Source organism: Acanthopagrus latus, chromosome 8, assembly GCF_904848185.1.
Source record: "Acanthopagrus latus isolate v.2019 chromosome 8, fAcaLat1.1, whole genome shotgun sequence".
In the NCBI taxonomy this organism is placed as follows: Eukaryota; Metazoa; Chordata; class Actinopteri; order Spariformes; family Sparidae; genus Acanthopagrus; species Acanthopagrus latus.
Window position 1 is genome coordinate 3,186,203 of NC_051046.1, and position 19,870 is coordinate 3,206,072.

Genomic DNA, 19,870 nt, shown 5'->3' on the forward strand with positions numbered 1-19,870 from the left:
ATCTTCTTTGTTTGTTTATTCATTACATCGACAGGTAGGTTTGGCACAGAGAAGACAATCTGGTTAGTGATCTTAAACACAATCAGCACAAAGCAGCAGGTTCAGAAATAAAGATTTGGGAGGTAGAACCTGCTCAGTTTAGACGATGTGGCCTTGAAAAAAAACATAACACACAATATAAATTTTGATATTTTGAAATAACCCAAGAAGCACTTCCTAAATGCTCACCACAATGTTTTAAAGGGGCGCTAATGTGGGTTTGCAAAATAATTTTAATATTTACGATATTAATGAGGTAGCAACTGTTTTCTTTTCCACATCACTGATTAAACAAGCTGTTCTGAGAGGAGAATAATATCATCTGACAGAGATGGATGATCAATGTGTGGATCGTAACACTTAGAAATATATGTTTGTCTGGAAACTGATCAGATTGAGGAGTCTGACTTCGTGATGTGTTCGGTTTCATTCATTCTGAAAGGTCGAGCGGCTTTGTAGCTCCACGAACGCAGAACAATCATTATTTGTCATCGTTTGTCATCAAACTTCTGTTGTCCTGGTAACTCCGATTACTGACAGAATGAGTTATTTAAAGGGGCATCTTGTAGTTTTGGAAAAAACATTTTAAAACTCAGGTAATATTGAGGTGATAATACAAAGTTAGGTAATATTTATCCTTTCCATCCGTGAGTAAACAAGCTGCTCTCGGAGGAAAACGCTTTAACACCAGATTGAATTAAACTTTTAAGGGCTTGTTAATTAATTATTGTTTTATGTTTTAACAATACAGTACAGTGTTCATGTTAAAAACATTTTACTGATTAAGTTAAGTTTATGTAAGGGAAGAGAGGGGCAGACTTCCCAGCATGCATTGCTAAAACTCTCTCGAGACCTTTCTTTTGTCTTTTTTGTACAATACTGATGACATCACAAACCCTGATGATGGTTATTATTGAATATTGACTCACATTTTTCCAATTAGGTGAAAATATATAGTTTTATACTGGAACAAAGTAATTAACAGCAAGTTGAGGATTTTAATGACTCTTCAAGAGGAACTTGGTGGTTAAGAAATTAAAGAAATACTTCTTCATACATTCATTTTATTTTATGTATCACTTAACTTGAAAACGTGTGAACTGATGATTGTGAGTGAACTAAACATGTCTCTTATATTTAATTATGTGTCTACGTTTGTAAAACTGGACCTGTTAATAAAAACTTTCAGGTTTCCAGGCATATTTCTAGTCAAGTCAACTAATTCTAATCGACATTTCTCCGCCAAAAAACGTGATAATGCACCTTTAAATATGACTTTAAGTTAAACCCAGATGTTTCCATCAGTCCTGCATGAGTTTTACTCCCGGCATGCATTGTTGTGTGTGTAGAAATGTCCACAGGGGGCAACAGAGCTCCTTCTCGAACATCTTCTTCACTCAGTTTTCCCAACATGTGTCCACAAATCTGCTCCAACCGAACCTGCGCGTCTTTCAACGAGCCTGGGTCACATTTACACCCGGACAGAGTTCATTCTGATGGATGTAAAAAAAAAAAAAAAAGTGTTTGTCATCGTCAATCATCATAAATTAATAAATAAATAAATAAACGAAGCTGGAAAAGCCGGTCAATCCCCATCATGTAATACGCGTGTGTGTGTTATGTAACGCTGTGCGGTCATGATGGCATACGTGACTTCTGTCCGCTGCGTGTTTCAGCGGCGCATCGACCGGCGGGTGTCTGGCTGACAGCCCCCCTCTGACGGTTCATGGTCAGGACCATCCGTGGCCCCCTTTCGGGTGGAGGATCTGCCCTCCTCCTCCTCCTCCTCTTCTTCTTCTTCTTCTTCCTCCTCCTCCTCGGGTTCAGCACCGTGGACAGCTCCCCTGCCTCCACCCTTAAACCGCCGCCGGGCCGGACGCTCAAACACAAAGTGGGAGAAGCAGCAGCAGCAGAAGAAGAAGAAGTCTGCTGAACACATGAGAGACGGAGAACCGGGAGACTCTCGCTCCTTTTGTCTCTCCTCATCAGCCGAGCGACGGATGTGACTGACAGCAGCCGAGGAGCGTGACTGGGAGTCAGGGGAGCACCATGAGCTCACGGAGTAAACCGGTAAGTGCTGCATGCAGGTGCAACATCCTGGATTCTGTCTCAGTTACACATTTTATATTTTCATTTACATGCATCTTTAAATGTTTGCTGCTGCTGCTGCAAGTGAAGTCAGGACGTAATGAAGTCGAGGAATCCCTGTGAGAGACACTTTAGGTGCACAGAGCAGACGCTTCTGTCCAAAGTGACTTTACAGTAAAGTACATTTTGTTGAAAGAAAGAGGTTGTTGTGATCTGAAGCACACTTGAGTTCTCGGTGTAGGTGAGAGAGGGACCTGCAGGGTTGATTAACACAGATCATGCATGATTCATCACTCACCTCCGAGCCTCAATTTACTCCCACAGACTGAAAATGTAGGTGGAAGCTTAAAGCGGCAAACAATGGAAATCTCTTCTGATATTTAAAGACTGTGGTGTTTCACGTCTTTTGTCCCCCTCCAGCTTGCACGAAACCCTTTTTAGTTCCTGCAGCTCCAATATTTCTTTTTCCTCTCTGAGTGAGCAGCTCTTCTCTTCAACACATCCTCTGTTTTTTTTATTTCCGTGCACACTAATCCTTCCACTCTCCTCAGTGGTGGACCGGGCTGCTGTCTGATGTAGGACGACCGCAGATGTATAATCCGGCCAGTTATCCCGGCTGTGACAAAAGGATAATAGTGTTCATGATAAAAAAAAAAAGAGGCTTTTGGTGTTGGGAGTGTTTTCCAAAGATCCAAATCCTGCCAACATAACATCTGGTCTGTCATTTGTGGAAATATCAGTGTCTTCATCCTTATTTACTGAAAGCTCCCATGTTTCACTCTCTACTGTCAGCTGGTGTAAACATGGTTTTCCGAGTAAAAGGAGAGAATTAACTGTGACAGGAAGTGAGAGGACATGACTGCAGGCATGTGAACGCTTCATTTTGAGGCACTGAAGTGAAGAGAACGGCAGAATTTCTTCCACTTTCAGCATTTCACTGCTTCTGAAAACGATGTTCGACCGTCACTGACTGTCAGATCTGCACATTTAACCTTCGTCAGCCTCTAATCTGTGTCAAACATCAGCTGTCTGAGGGTTTGCACTGTCTTCAGAGAGTATCTTGCTCCCAGTGTTTCAAACTCCACAAGCTCAACATTAAAGGAACAGTTCACCCAAAAATTCAAAGTCAGTCATGATCTTCTTGTGCCGATTGAAGGTCAGGTAAAGAATCGTAGACCACCAAATGTTTCTGGAGCTTCACAGCCAAAAAAAGGTTTTTCCAGCACCGTACTCAGTCGATAGGGACTTGTTTTAATACTTGAAACTTGTAATCCAAATCTCCAAGAAGCCCTGACATCGATTTGAAAAGTCAAGATCGGACTGTTGAGCGCTAACACTTCTTAGCTTAGCAGCTACAGTGAATATTCCAGCTTTATAAAAAGTGTAAATTTGGGATCTTTGGGCCTCTGGGATCTTGGACTATGTGGAACCAGATGTAGGGAGCCATTTCTTACGCTTAACTTTTGAGATCACAAATTGCTTTGAAAAGACACGGTCAAGCTCGTGTTTCCACCTCAGACTGTTGAGCGCTAACACTTCTTAGCTTAGCAGCTAAAGCTTTATAAAGAGTGTAAAGTCTTTTTACGATTCAGTTTGGGATCTTTGGGCGTCTGGGAACTTGGATTACGCTGAACGAGCTGTATGAATCAGAATCAGGAATCAGAAATTCCTTGATTAGTCCCACAAAACAATATAACATAAAATGGAGTCATTTTGAAACAAGTCTCCAGCTACTTCAGTTGTTCAGCAGAACGCCACTACGCTGTTTTGCTGTGAAGCTCCAGAAACACTTTGTGGAAACTTCTCCTGACTTTCTGTCGGCATGAAGGCGAGTAGATCGTGACTGAATCTTCATTTCTGGGTGAACTCTGCCTTTAAAATAACTGCTGACTGTTTTATTCTGCTTGGACTGGACAGGAACGATCACCTCATGCACATTTATGTGTCTCAGCTTTATGTTTCGCTTGATATATTAACTGCTTCTAGAATAACTGAAGGTAAAAGACATCAGCAGTCATTCTGAGGAGAAGATGCAGGAGGTGTAAACATTGATCACCGTCTCAATCTGGTTACTTAAAAACAATTGAATCTCCAGATTCTTGTGTTGCTTGTCAAACATCAGATAAGCGTCTGTGTAAACATTCATTACATTTAAGCTTATCCCTCTGTTGTAACTATATAAAGGTCACCACGGCACTGTGGATTACATTAAACACAAATCATTTTAACCACTAAGAAAAGACCGTGAGTCCGTCCCTGCTGATACATGGATTATCAAAATCTGCTCCCATGTGGCTTTTTAGCTGATCTGATCCCTGCAGGACCAGGTCCACAGTAACATCCTCCCTGAGAATTCATTCATATTTCATGCCTCTGTTCTTTTATGTGCGCAGCAGCTCAGTTATCCAGTCCACCGCTGTGGTTTCTCTCTCGCAGCGCTCTCTAAATGTGAAGTAAAGTGATAAATGACTGAGGGGGGAGAGAGAGAGTTATGTAATTCCTGAAAACGTGGTGCTGGGATTTAGATTAGAGCGCTTGCTCATGCTTCACACGTACCTTTCGCATGACGTTTCCACCGCTCATTCAGCAGCTGTACCTCCTCTCCTCTCCTCTCCTCTCTCTCCTCTCCTCTCTCCTCTCCTCTCCTCTCCTCTCCTCTCCTCTCCTCTCTCTCCTCTCCTCTCCTCTCTCCTCTCTCTCCTCCATCATTCACTCCACCATCCTCCCTCCACCCCCTACCTTCAGCGCCTCTCTCAGTCCTCCTGCTTGCCTGCCTGCCTGCCTGCACACTCCAAGGTCGACTTTGAGCTCTGGTTTGCGCGGAGACAGGAATAGAAGGCGCACTGCAGAATGCCACCGCTCGTATGTGTGAGCATGACTGAATGCATTCCGGTGGAGCTGAGCGGCGCCTCGCACAAAGTGGAGCGTCAGTTTTTAGAGGATGTCTGAGGGCTGCGGGCCGACGGGATGCAGATGTTTCTCACCAGCACGGCCAGTAAAGCTGCTTAGACCGCTGGAGAGGAGAGGGAGCTGCTGCTGCACTGGACTGTGACTGACCCCCTTCTCCCTCCTTCCCTCTGCCTCCCCTCTTTAATTGGATCTGATATTTGGATTCAGGAGGGAACAGGAAGGAGGCCACTTTAAGGAATTACAAGGATCGACTGAGGACGCCATCAGCGTTCTTTCCTTGAGCACGACATGCGCTGAGTGCCTCTGTTTAAAATCTGTCTGTCTGTCCTCTGTCTCCTCCTCCTCCTCCTCCCCCCCTCCTTCTTCCTCCTCTTCCTCCGGCCGGTTCCCTGCAGAGTCCAGGTTCCACCATGTCCTTGGCGTTCTGTGGGAACGAGAATAACTCGGTGGCCTACAACGTGGACGGGGGGGTTCTGAACAATGGCTGTTTCCTGGACGCCCTCAACGTGGTGCCACATGTGTTCCTGCTCTTCATCACCTTTCCCATCCTCTTCATCGGTCAGTGTCTCTGGGAGGTCCTCACACCTCTTCACACACACACACACACACGCACATTTGTCCTCAGATGACGAGCATGTTCTCCATCTGCCCCTCTCAGTTTTCTCTCCATCGGCTCGTTTACTTTTGCTTGTGATCAGTGATCTAATTCATGATATGTTCCATCAAGTAATCATTTATTTGTGCAGGTGAAATACAAATGAAAGCATTCTCTGTCCTGTAAATAATTCATCTCCACACTTTTAACTCTTTATCCTTTATTTAATTCATGAGCTTGTCGACTGTGCCTCTCTGTAGGTGTTCGCTGTCCCGCAGCCAGCAGCAGAAATATGAGTCTCCTGACTCTGGCAGCACATGAGGACATATTTCTTGAGCTGCAAGCATTTTTTGAAAGCGAATGTGACTCGTCTGATGATATGTAGAGGGGGCAAACAGATGCCATCGCACTGGCGTTGGGTTACACCTCTTTTACGCCCCTTCCTGGCTGCCGGCCATTCCATTAGTGTCATCGTCAGCGCGTAACGGGACAGCAGACACTCTGGTCACACATGTTCTGGACTCATCATCTGTCCTCTCATGTCAGAGAGTTTGTGTTTGACCACATGCGTTGTGGAAATCCAGAGGTAGCTCGTGTCTCTTTTTCTTGTCAAGCAGGACAAACACTTTGTCTCGACATACAGCTGGTTTGACAGTTGCTCCGTGTTCCTGTCGTTCAGTGACGGAACGTGCAACCTTTCTAATTACATCCTGTAACATGGAGAGACTTTGTCTTCCTACGCACCAAAACACAACACATGCTGGTGTTGTTGGTGGTTACCAACAAGACCAGCATATGTTGTGGGGAAGCACAATAAACATCCAGCTATTTCCATATTACTTGTCTTTTCAAACTGGCTGATAATTGGTGATTTGTATGTTTGGATGCTTTGTAGTGAAGGCTGTGCTTCAACTCTCAGTGTCATTTCATAATTTCAACAATTATTAGATGGATTGCTGTAAAATCTGGTGCAGATGTGCCAGGTAGCCTTCAGGATGTTAGCATTAGCTCAGCTTCTTCATCAGCGTGCATGTTAGCCAAGCGCGTTTCTGCAGAACCACGGACATGTTTGAACATTTCTTTGTTTTGTCTGTTTGTTCCTCTCCTGTCAGAACACTGGTGCTTATGCTCTGGTTAGGTTTATGCACAAAAGCCTTGTGGACAGGGTCAGGAAAACATTTTGGTTTTGCTTAAAAAACCTGTGTTAGTTGCCACAAACATGGACGGAGAATGGAAGATTTCCCGTGACAAATTCAATGTTTTGTTTGCCACAAAAACATCTGAAAATGTGCGACTCGAAATGCAGTCGGCGTTGTTAATGCCACCTCCAGCCGCCTGCACCTCCTCGTGTGTAGGCACCTAACATGAACGTGATCTGTCACGTTTGCTGCAAATGTCAACCTCTGACATATCTGCTCACATCTTATCCTCTGGTTTTTAGAAGTTTTCGACGAATGTTTATGTTTTTAGCTTTAAAGATTTCTGCAAATGAATTCAACTAAAACACTCTAGTTGTCAGAGTGGAGGTGTAACGGCAGCATCGTCTGTTGGAGGGGGAGCAGAAGAAAAGCTCGCTGGAGGCTGCAGTGATTTCTCCCCGGTCATCACTAACCCTCAACGTAACCTCTGGGGCGTGAAAGCTGTTATTTCCACCTTGAGTCACCTGACAAGTGCTCTCAGACCAGCATGCTCGTTAAGTATCTCCTTCCCTGCAGCTTTGGGATGTGTTGCTCTTCACAGTGCTGAGTTGATTACAGCTCATGAGTTCAGCGAGTCACGTCAAGGCGTATGAGACTGTAAGAGGAGGCTGTGAGTCAGTGTGTAACCGAGTTAGAGCTGCAGCTGACAGTAATCATCGATTCATCTGAGAGAAACGTCCAAGATGACATATTCAGATGTCGTCCAGAAACACCAACATCACAAATCTCTTTATCTGTGAAGCAGGAAACAGTGTGATTTCTTGATATTCCTGCAAAAAACAACAACTTTGAATTAATTCCAGACAGTTTTAGCTTCAGTTTGACCTTTTTGAGAAATATTGTGTGAGTTCACTGCATCAATTAGATATTATTAATATGTGATTCGTTCACCAGTATGGGAACATTTGTTTTTATTCGCATTAATAATACGATATTGATTTTTAATGATATTGCAGCGTGCTTTAGCAGATGGTGTGTGCATGTTTTGGAAAGGAGGCAGATAAAGAGAGAGATTCAGAGTGTGTGTGTGTGTGTGTGTGTGTGTGTGTGTGTGTGTGTGTGTGTGTAGGCAGCCTGTGCCAACACTTCAGAGATCCACCGTCCGACGCCTGAGGTGCCAACAGCAAGAGGAGTCATTAATATAATTTGATCATCAGAGATCCGTCTTTATGACAGCAGTGACTCACCTTAATGAAATAAATTACCCTCTGATGATTGAATGGCTGTTATGTTCCAGTCTGAGATGAAACAAATGTCTTGCAAAACGATTAAGGATGAAGAAGTTGTCGCATCAAAAAGAGATCAAATAATTGGTCTCTTGTCGGCTGCAGTGTAACGACAGTGATGTTTTCACAGGTGTCTGAATGATGAATAAGGAACAGGCGTCTGTTCCTGCTGCAGATCCTTTGGTCATTTATAAGAGCTCATGATGTTCGAGGCTGTAGTTGGAGTGGAAAGCACTCACAGTTCAGACAGTTACCAGGTCGCTTCCATTATCACTATTACCCTGATGCTTTTCATTTCTCTGTCTCCTGATTGTTTTTTGTTTTTGTTTTTTTCAGGCTGGGGCAGCCAGAGTTCGAAGGTCCACATCCATCACAGCACCTGGCTCCACTTTCCTGGTCACAACCTGCGCTGGCTGCTCACCTTCGTCCTGCTCTTCATCCTCGTCTGTGAGATCGCAGAGGGCATCGTCTCTGATGGGTACGTTCCACCCATCCGGCTAATCCGCTGAGTGATCTTGACTGTGCATCTTGTATTTCAGTCTGATGCGTGTTGTGAAAAGTTTGTATTGGAGTTTTGTGACACTTGAGAAGTTACGACAGAGATATTGAGTTGTTCTGCAGAGTTTCTGCAAGTGACGCAACTTCTGATGAAACCTCACTTTTAATCTAATAACAGCAATTATAGTTATACTCTAACTTCAGAATATATTTCTAAAGCGTATGTTCATAGTTAAGTTATATTTAGCTAAAGCATTAGCTTAAAAGATTATTAAAGCAAAGTTAATGTGATAAAATGTTAGCATGACTCTTGTCTTCAAAGATGAAATGACCTAAAAATGAACAACAGGAAAAGAGCAAATGACAACATGTCACATCGTGCAATAGCCAGAATTACTTTAGCAACACAGCATTTGCTGGTTCTGTCGCTAAAATCAAGGGCTAGCTCAGCATATTTGCATTTTATTTGCCACTTAGTTATTTCTTTAGCGAGCCAGCAGTGCCAGATGTTGGTGTTTTGACACAGGGACACACAGCTGGATAGAAAAGCCGTCTGTGTCCTTCCGAGTGTTCAAGTAAACATTCATGATTCCTGTTGACTGTTTATTAGTATTTTTTGTGCAGACTGGAGGCGAGTGATTGTCGAAGAGAAGAGCTCTCCATCTGCTCGACACTTCACCTGCCTTGTTCACACTGACTTCAGTATTTAGTTGAAGAGCAATAGAATAAACATGGTCAGCCACAGTCATTAGTGGGTGGAAACATACATTTCAAACCCGGGTGCCCCTCGTGCTCGTCAACATTTGTGTCAGTCATTTATTTTGCTGCCTCTAAACTTCTTCCACCTGTATCTTATTTTCTCTTGCAGGTTCAGCCAATCCCTCCATCTTCACCTGTACATGCCTGCAGGCCTGGCCTTCATGGCTGGCATCACCTCTATTATCTACTACCATAACATCGAGACCTCCAACTTCCCCAAACTGCTACTGGGTACAGTATTCTTACATTTAGCCATCTTTTGCTCACTGAAAAAAAAAAGTTTACGGTGAGCCCGTTACAGGTGGTTTCTGGGTAAATCCTCTGAAAACTCAGTCAGGGTTCTAAGCTTTTCTTAGGCGGACTCACCCTGCATGTTTGACCCCCAGAGTCCAGGTTGTTTGACCGGTGTGCTTCGGCACGGTGCAACGTGGACATGATGGATGTGTATTAACCTGCCGTGCATAATCAGGAAATCCAGGAATGTGAGAGGGCTGTTTTCAATCAAAACAACACAAAATAAGCCACAACAAAGTCAGGAAAAGCTAAGATATGATGACAAATGTACAAGATGTAGCTGGGCGGCTCAGGCCTGGTGTCGGCCGGAGCAAAGTGAGTGCAGGTCAGTAGGCGGGCTGAGGGACGAGGGCCAATCATGTTCTGGCACAGTACAGAGGAACTGGGCCAAGTGTGAGTGCGCCCTCAGCTGCAAGATTTGATTAAGTCCATTGCTGAATGCTAATGACGGCAGATAGAAACCCAGATTAACCAAACTGTGCAACAGTAGACTGACCCTGTGGACGTTCAGGCTGCGAAACAACAGCAGATTCAGATGAAATGAGCTCAACAGGATTATGTTGTCATAAAACATGGAAACGGGATCAGTGCAGCTGTTTCCAGATGAACGGTTCGTTACCCTCAGATAAGATTCAGACTGATTGGGAACTCGTCTGGTGTAATTGTGCTGCGGGGTCGATGTTAATTATCACTTTTCATTGAGTTTCAGGTGAACGACTGCACAGATTCCTGCGTGTTTATTTCTCGCTTCTGATTATTTTCATCACAATTGTTTCCAATCTGTAAGAGTAATTAAAACACCCACATAATAGGATGTCCATGCACATACGTGTACCCCAACCCACTCTGAGTAGTTTATATAGATTCAGTAATGCATCGAGGAGATTTGTCTCGTATTAACATCACCCTTCAGCTTGTCGTCGTAAAGCTCCCGTCGCTTCTCTCTGACTGCTCTTAGTTTTCCGTTCCTCCTCATGGGTCGTTAACTCTTCTGTGTTCGGTTCTCGATGATTCACTCGACCACTTCCATCACGATCGCGAGCCGCCTCCGGGCTCTTAGGTCTCTACAACACAGTCGGTCCTCCTGAGTGTCGGTTCATCAGTGCATGAACAGGAATGATTCTTCTAAATCGTGACGCTGTTATTGACCCACGCTGCAGGAGGAGTAGTCACTCTGTGAGAGTCTGCTGCAGAGTTTATGGTCTTGTTGCCCAGCAGTGTAATCATCACCCGACAGCTTTCTCCTCTTTTATGTGTCTGTGTTTTGACAATCAGTCTCTGAGTATACTGATAATAACCTGCTGATCATGGACTCATGGAGTACCTGCTGTTCACTGGATTAAAGGTGTTGACCTTGAAAGCTGTTAGACACACACCGCTGACATGTTTGTGTCCACATGACATGGAGGGGAGGGAGGAGGAGGAGGCAGACGAGGGAGGAAAACACATCAGGGTCGATAGTGAAAAGGTCTCAAACGAGGAGTTAAATGATGCCTGCACAGAAAACGTGATTCAGACTGTGAAAATGTACGAGTATCCATATTAAATGAACTGTTTTGATGTTGGTAACGAACATTAAACATCACAGTACAGTCGGCTCGTTTATCTCCTGATGAATCTCCTCAGCCCTGCTCATCTACTGGGTGCTGGCCTTCATCATGAAGACCATCAAGTTCGCCAAGTACACCGAGCACGGCATCGGCCCGAGGCAGCTACGCTACTGCATCACCGGGCTGCTGGTGCTGCTGTACGGACTCCTTCTGGCTGTGGAGATCAACGTCATCCTGGGCAGGGTGAGTGTGCTGCAGCTGCTTGTTATTCATGTTAGAACACAATTTGATATCCAGGTAATATCGGTCACACAGAGCCTGATTGTTGTTGTTTGTTTGGGAACAGTTGCTGTATTCTTTAAGAAACTGATGGACAGTTTCTGTGGCCCACAAAACAAAACATTTTAACACCTGACCTCATCGTCTGGGGACCAAGAATGTCAAACCATAAAACAACTGTTGAGATATTTCCGTCTGGACCAAAGTGGTGAACTAGACTGCCAGTGTCATCCACTGAATCATGCACAAAACAGACCAAATCTAAAACAAAACTTCTCGAGAAAAACTGAGCAGTTATAAGACAAGAAGGATAAAAACACTGTCAGCGTCATAAAAGGAAAGACAACATGAAAGTTACATGAAGCCAAAGATTGAATCCTCTCTGCTTTATGAAACAAACAATAAGCGCCTCCGGCTGACATCTGGCTCATTCTGGGTTCAAAGGTTTTCCAGCCTGATATCAAACTAAACTGTGACTGAAATAAATCTCACAATATCTATAAAGATTGATTCTGAGAGCAGAGTGAACTTAATGTTCCTCTCTTTTCCATCTGGCTGTCACATCCTTGATGGAAGAGCTGACTGGTGATCACGTTATCGTCTTTTTCTTGTGGTTGTCTCTGTTAACAGCTAAAACTCAACCTGTGTGATCAGCAAAGAAAGAAATTTCTCCTCTCCAGCCGCGCTCACCGTCTGTTGAAGCACCTTTGAGTGTTTTTTACTGGATCGTTCATTTTAACAGCACATTTTAAAAAGAGCTCTTCGATTGAAATTCAATTGTTCTCGTGTTGACGTACTCAGAACGTGTCTTTGTAAAATGCTTTGTCACAGTTCAGCGTTTGTTGCATGTTGTTCTCTTTAATCCTCCCAACTAATTGGCTCTCATCACCATAAACTGCATGCAGATCGCTTCATTTGTTCAGTGCAGTTTAACGAATTAACACGCCGCGCGCCGTGAATTTGCAAAATGCAGTTGATTATTATTCTTATCTTGACCCATTTTCAACAGCAGCATGAAAACAGAATCTAATGACGTGTTTGTGTGTATAAATAGTCCAGATGTTCGGATGTTGTCTGCCAGTCACGCACCCAGTTTCCACCGACTTCTGTCTTCACATGAAACCGTGTGAAGCTTATTATCACTGCGTCACATATATCCAGTATGTATTCATAATATCGTTGTAACAGCTCCTATCTCCAATATCTGTGGCAGTAAAAACATTCATTTGAAATGTGAAGCTTCCCCAAAAAGATTCATTTGCCACAGCGATGTCAAATAGCCTGTAATTTATCCACAACAGAGAGAGTTTATCCTCCAGCGGCTGTAATTACTCCCACTGTGTTTTCAGCTGTCATATCCATTGTGTGTTTGCAGCCCTCAAACGCAGCGCAGAAAAAATTATAATCATTAAATCCACCGATGTTGTCAAAAAACAAGCTGATGGTTCTGTTTCCGGACGACACAGTGTGAGAGAGAGAATAATAAATTAAACTTGTCTTTCTGTCCTCACAGCGCTACATGTGTTTCGCCGACCCCACCGAGGTGAAGCCGCCCGAGGACCTCCAGGACCTCGGCGTTCGTTTCCTGCAGCCGTTTGTCAACCTGCTGTCCAAAGCCACCTACTGGTGGATGAACACCTTCATTACCTCCGCCCACAGACGGCCCATCGACCTCAAGGTCATCGGCAAGCTGCCCATCGCGATGAGAGCGCTCACCAACTACATGAAGCTACGCAAGGCCTTCGAGGACCAGAAGGTTAGTTTACAGACCGATGACTGCTGGTTTGTGTGAGCTGTATGAGATTATTATCTCGTGCTGGAATCATGAGTGTGAAAAAGCTCTCATAAGACGTTAATCCAACCAACACAAAGTAAAGAGCATTAGGCGTGAACGACGGGTCTTTTCATCCGTAGGAGTCGAGTCCCGAGTTTGATATCTGAGTTCGCTGCTCTCAGATTTGAGTTCTGACTGTCTGACTGAAGCATTGCGCTGTTTCTCGCTGCGTTGGTGCTGAATAAATAATCGCAGATACATCAGTCTTTGGTGCAGATGGCGATCGAACGTAACAGAAGCAGGTGATGATATTGGGCTGTTTTCTGCAAGTATCTCCATGTTGAGGGTCCTTACGTTACTGAGATCATGTACTTGGGGCGAACTGGATTACCACATTCGGAAAATCTCTTCCCGAATGTGGTGATTATCATCAAGGGATCAACTTGGATCTCTCATCCAGACACAAATAAGGTTTTAAGTATTTATATAAGAGCTTAGAGTGCAGCTTGTTTGGCTCTTTATGTCCCCACTGCACTTTATTTTGAGCCCATTTGTTAGTTTAAACGTCTTAATAAATCTTGTGTTTGTGATGTCTGACATGTACATGAAGTGATCTGGGAATCGTACGTACTTCTGATACAGCTGTTGATCTCTGTCCCGTGATGACTCAGCCGTGGTTGAACTGGGACCATTAAACTGAGCTCAGATGTCACAGAGACGATTACAAATGGCGACCAGAAAAATGTCCGACTGCCTTCAAACATCTTCTTTCAACTTTTGGTCCATATTTTTTTAATGCAGCTCGTGGCTGATTGTTTACTAAGCTAACATCAACCAGAACAGGTAAAAAAACCAGCCCAGTTATTTCCAACAACATCTTATCCAGCTATTAGCCAAACTTCTTGTTCCTCAATTTAAGTTTTGTCGCCTATGGAGGGTTCGACTTCTGTTAATCTTAGCTGCGGCGGCTGCTGGGGATTTAGTTTTCAAGCTATCAAACACGGTGAGACTCCACGTTTTGAAAAATTGATAAAAGTGGTAATTTGCAAAACAGCTAATCAGCATTCTGATACATCTGTAATATGATGATGCTGCAGTGTGTTTGTTCGGTTATTGAACAGGCCGATCAAACAGCCTCGGTTGCTGCTCTCACCCCGATGAAGATCCGTTCAGTCTTGTTACCGCGGTGGTCCAAACTGTGGATGTTTCTTCACCGTGCATCATTCCTCCTTCTTTCCTTTCTCTCACTCCGTCTCACTTTTCGGAGCACGTGTGAGGAGTCGGGAGGTGAAGGGCCTCCTCGACAGGGTCGTTGTTTTCCAGTGTTTGGAAGGTCACGGAGATTCGTCACTGCTGCGTGTGCGTCCGGTGTGAAGCAACCCCACTTCCTTCCGGCAGGAGCGAGGGATGAGAGCGATTGAGAGATCCCAGTGGAGAGGTGGAGGAGGAGGGGAGGGGGGGCATTAAGAGGAGAGACCGGAGGCACGAGGTCATTCCCATTCTACTGTGAACGAGGCGACATCCCGACCCCTGCGGGGGTGAAAGCACTGCGCTTCATGGGAAGCTAGTTTCACTCTGCGTGTGTGAGAATGAAACATCCGTCCTTCCGTCTCGTTTGAACCCAAGGTAGAAAGAAAAGAGGACGCGGGATGCGTGTGTTCTGTCTGTACGTGGGCGTGTTCTGTATGGAGGCTGGAGTTTAATAAAAAAGCTCGGATGGAAACATAAAGACACTCGATAGCGGTCACGTCTGTTCTCACAGTTCTGAGAATGACTCATGTTCACACACACACACACACACACACACACACACACACACACACAGTGGAAATGCTCTGGGAGTGTTTACCGCACAGTGACGGTCCAGATGTTTTCCTCTGATCATCACTTACTGCCTCAATGAACCGAGCCGTCGTTATCATTTGTGAAGCTGATGCATTGTGGATGTTATAAATCAATGTAAATGAAGATCAGCCCGTCTGCCGCCACCATTTATTCCACTCTCAAAGTGATTTTTAATGTCTAAAGATTTTTCTGCTGTGATTTGAAGTCATTTGAAAAACACTTAAACCTTGTTTTGACTTAAGGTTGAGTCCTCGTCTTCTGCGCGACTGTCAGGGTTTTCCAGCATCATTAGTTACAGAGCGGTTAACGTAACTGACTGAGCACCAGTGTGAAACTCACTGCAGCTCGGGAGGAAGGAAAAAGGCAGAACTTGACCTAATTTTGCAGGGTTTGGTTGCAGTTGTGGACCGACTCTGGATTTAATGGTGCAAACTCAGCCTTTATGTTCAAGCAATTACGCCCTCTTGCTCTGTTAGCCGGCTGTGTTGTCTAACCTAGTTTATCTTCTCTTTGTTGTGCTGTCAGCTCGGCTCCACGGAGGAAAAACAGCCGTGTTATGAATTTTAAATGCAAAGACAGAACCAACCAATTCACCCTTTCCTTCAGCAGCAGCCATCTTCATCACACTGATGTAATTATTTGAATGCATCACTGATAGCTAATGACCCAAATCCCATTCAAAGTGGACATAGTTTTCATTCGTTCAGTGACGATCAGCTGTGTTCAGCACACAGCGATCAGCATCTGTGTGTGGTGCACGTCTCGGGCGTGTTTCCAACTCTGTCACCTTATCTCTCATCTTCCCTCAGAGGCCTCAGGGTACGGCACCCCAGGGCCCGAAGTTAATCTGGCAGGCTTTGAGGAAAGCATTCGGCAGACCCCTCATGCTCAGCATCACATTCAGATTCATGGCCGACCTGCTGGGCTTTGCCGGTCCTCTCTGCATCTCCGGCATCGTCCACCACATCAGCAAGGACAACCGCACCATCCAGCAGCCGGTGAGGAGGCAACTGCACTGCTGCACACACAATAACACAACACAACACAACACAACACAAGACAAGACACAGGAGCATAGCATAGCATGGCATAAACAACACAACATAACAACAAATTATGTAACAAAAGACATAACATAACCTAGCATAGCATACAGTAGCATAGAATAGCATAGCATAGCAGTAACACAACACAACACAACACAATACAAGACAAGACACAGTAGCATAGCATAGCATAGCATTGAATAGCAAAGCGTAGCATAGCAGTAACACAACACAACACAACACACAGTAGCATAGAATAACATATCATGGCACAGCGTAAACATAACACAACATAACAACAAATTATGTTAAAAAAGGATAACATAAGATAGATTCGCATGGCATGAATATAACACAACATAGCATAGCATAAAATAGCATAGAATAGCAAAGCATAGCAGTAACACAACACAACACAGCACAACACAAGACACAATAGCAAAGCATAGCAGTAACATAACACAACATGGGCTCAGACAGCATAAATATGACATAGCACAGCGTAACATTGTTTACTAAGAAATTCAGAGTCATCCTTCGTATTTATGCACTGAGAGGGAGGTAAACGAGAAGTCGCAGTTATTATATAATACGAGTTTTATAGCTCTCAGAAAGTCAACAAACCTGCTTCATCAGGACTGTGTGGGTGAATCTCGCCTGTGAAATGAACAGAAGTGTGTGTGAAATATTGTTTCCAGGGCATTTGGTATTCCCTCCTTTACTCATCTAGCTTCACTTTCGCTTTGTTCAGCCTCAAAAACAGCGACAGGGACAAATATGAAGTTCAGGCATCGGGTGCTACATGAGCTCTGGGTGAAAGCTAACTTGTTTCTGGAGAAATATGTTGCGTAGAGGACGGGAATGTTTTCAGCGAGGACTCAGACAGCTTCAGCAGACACGACGGAGACGTCACCAGGCTTCCTCCTGCCTCTCTAAGGTCACGGTTACAGTTTGATGAGATGTTTATGATGCCCTCTCTCCTCGGTGCACCTGCCCCCCGACGGTGCTTCTAATTTTGTCCTCGTTAAATATTTATGAGACTTATTGCTGCTGGAGCTGTCTCGGTTTCTTAGATTCCACACGGGGCAGGCTGCCACTTCAGAGAATGACTCTCCGGTTATTTGTTAGAGAGTCACATCCACGTGGACCAGGGGCACGGCTGAAGTTAATTTGAAAATAGTTGTCAGGCTTTCAGAGAAAAAGCCCACAAAGACGTGACAGTTTGGAGAGAAGAGGTGCCTTAAAATATCCAGTGAGAGCGAAGCAGGATGGTGTTTCACGGTCTTGAGAGAGAAATGTTTGTTTTTCTAGTGGAATGAGAAAAAAGACAAATGAAATGTGGAGATCGAGTGGACGTGGAGCTGAGGCACATTTCTAATCAATAATTTGTGTTCCCTCTGGGGGTGGGGGTGGGTTAATGATCTCCCCGCCGCAGAATTAATTAATCTTTGAGGGAGATACTGGATCCGTCTCTTATAACTGGACCACATTCTTCTTTGGTTTCACACTCTTCACTCTGAGGGGCTTCAGCCTGCTGTGAGATGGAATTGGTACATTATAAACGGATGCCGTTACAGTCGACTGTTGTCGGTGATGAAGAGGAAGGATTTTAAATGCATTACTTAAAGAAACCCTCCTGCAGAGTCCAGTCGGTGATGACTGACCTTGCCGAGGTCTCTGCCTGATTAACAATGATAAACGGGTCGATACTTCTATCTCTCCCCCGTCCAGATGAGTCTGCTGGGGATCTATTTCATTTCCTCCAAAGAGTTCCTGGAGAATGCGTATGTGCTGGCCGTGCTGCTGTTCCTCGCCCTGCTCCTGCAGAGGACCTTCCTCCAGGCCTCCTACTACGTGGCCATCGAGACGGGCATCAACCTGCGCGGTGCCATACAGGTGAGTAACATGTGACCCTCTTGGCAGTTTAAACTGTTTGTCTACCTGGATCTGACTGTGGTCGTCCCCTCCCCCTCCAGACGAAGATCTACAACAAGATCATGCGTCTGTGCACGTCCAACATGTCGATGGGCGAGTTGACCGTCGCACAGATCTGCAACCTGGTCGCCATCGACACCAACCAGCTCATGTGGTTCTTCTTCCTCCTTCCTAACCTGTGGGCCATGCCGGTACAGGTAAGACTGTTTGTTGTGACGTGTTAAATTGGATTAATGTCCCTCCTACTCTGCACTGCTGCAGGGTTTTTACTGGTAGCTCTGTGAGTTCACCCGCTGATCGCAGCACGGCAACACTAGATGAATGTTCAGTACAGGAGCTTTATCATTAACACTATAAATCAAATTGCCCATAAACCGCTGTCGTTCTGTTGCCTCGTCTACATACCTCCATCCACAGATGGTTTCAAGTGGAGATGACCTTGTTTGAACAGAAGAACGTTATCTGAGTCTCCAATTTCAACCTGGCACATGTCAGCTAACGCACGACTACAAATCAAGTTTCACATTTTATTGCTCGTTGCAGTCGTCTTATATTGTGTATTTTTTTCTTGCACGCTGTGTTGTGCAACATGTCGTTTGTTTTATATCATGCTGTGTATTGCGTCTTTTCCCATGAGGCTCACAGTATAGGGCAAAGGTGACTTAACCGTCGTATGGGACATAAAGGATCGTATACAGAGATGTGAAGGCTGAAAAAGGAGCGTCAGGTGTTATTGCCTCGGGGAGTCGGTTCACTGCAATGGGCAGCTGATTGCATGAGGTGACCTTCACGCTTTGTTATCCTGTTCAGTTCATGACGTTCAGTTCATGATGTCCTGCACGGCACCATCAGTGTTGTTATTCATCTTCAGGAGAGAATGTAGTTGTAAAAACAAACCTGCTTGTAAATCATAAAAATACTCAATTTGAATGGAAATCCAGTATCTCAGGAATCCTGCTGCGTTTGCTACGGTGTTTTGTTTTTTTCTTGCTCGCTGTTTCTTTCTCTCGCTCGGGCCTCTTTTCAATTCATGCATAGCAAATGTAAACCCAGCTTTGCCTGAAATACAAAAACAATCATGAAAATTTAATGCTGAACAACACTTACAGAAGCTGCTTCATTATCGTCGGCCTGCTGCTTCCAACTGTTCATTTATTAAACCAGAAACTAGAAAAATAACACTTACAATTCTGAAGAACGGCAGTAATAGCTGTGGTCTTATCTCTTTACAACAGGAAGCAATGAAGATGTGTTTCTCTCATGCTTCAGCGAGTCTGAGTGCTTTTTATATTGAAATACCAAAAAAAAAAAAAAAATCACAGCAACAGAAATGAAAAATAATGCAAGGATGCATCCTGGGGCCTAAAACACATCATGTATAATCCTCCTTAACAAAAAAATTGCGTGACACGCTGCTTCTGTAATCTCAACACATCAGGAAATTGTGTCTGTAACAGCGTGGTTGTAACTTTCACATTAATTCTGATAAGGTTCATAAAATCATAGTGAACAGATAACAAGATGGTTCTTTACATATCACAAGACAAAAGTCATATTTTGCTTTTGGGGTTTTTGTTCTTCCGTGACTCACGTGCGTCAGTTTGTATCAGGCGTCATATAAATATATATATTTATATACATATTATAAAATATACCCACTCCAGTCAGTCAGAGGTCGTACAGTTGCCGCTGCTGTTATTTTAGATCACACTACCTTGCTAGACGAGACACGACCTACTCCGCCTCTGATTGGCTACATCCCGCCTGTTCAGCTCATCATGCATCACGTGTGACTCTCACCAAAGACTGAACAGAGGACGAGATGTCTCACTC

The 19,870-nt window shown here is 44.3% G+C and overlaps 1 protein-coding gene across 3 annotated transcripts in view; it reads left to right on the forward strand.

Annotated features, from left to right (window-relative positions):
• Window positions 1-1,866: 1,866 nt before the first annotated feature.
• abcc8 (ATP-binding cassette, sub-family C (CFTR/MRP), member 8) overlaps window positions 1,867-19,870 on the forward strand; it is a 49,163-nt gene continuing 31,159 nt past the window's right edge. For 2 of the 3 annotated variants that reach the window (XM_037106372.1, XM_037106373.1), the window contains exons 1-9: window positions 2,089-2,109; window positions 5,433-5,595; window positions 8,394-8,535; window positions 9,424-9,545; window positions 11,235-11,401; window positions 12,951-13,193; window positions 15,866-16,054; window positions 17,834-17,998; window positions 18,079-18,234. In XM_037106372.1, the coding sequence (XP_036962267.1) occupies window positions 2,089-2,109; window positions 5,433-5,595; window positions 8,394-8,535; window positions 9,424-9,545; window positions 11,235-11,401; window positions 12,951-13,193; window positions 15,866-16,054; window positions 17,834-17,998; window positions 18,079-18,234 (1,368 nt within the window). Of the gene's footprint in view, window positions 2,110-5,432; window positions 5,596-8,393; window positions 8,536-9,423; window positions 9,546-11,234; window positions 11,402-12,950; window positions 13,194-15,865; window positions 16,055-17,833; window positions 17,999-18,078; window positions 18,235-19,870 lie in introns of all 3 variants that reach the window. The other variant, XM_037106371.1, reaches the window with a different exon arrangement.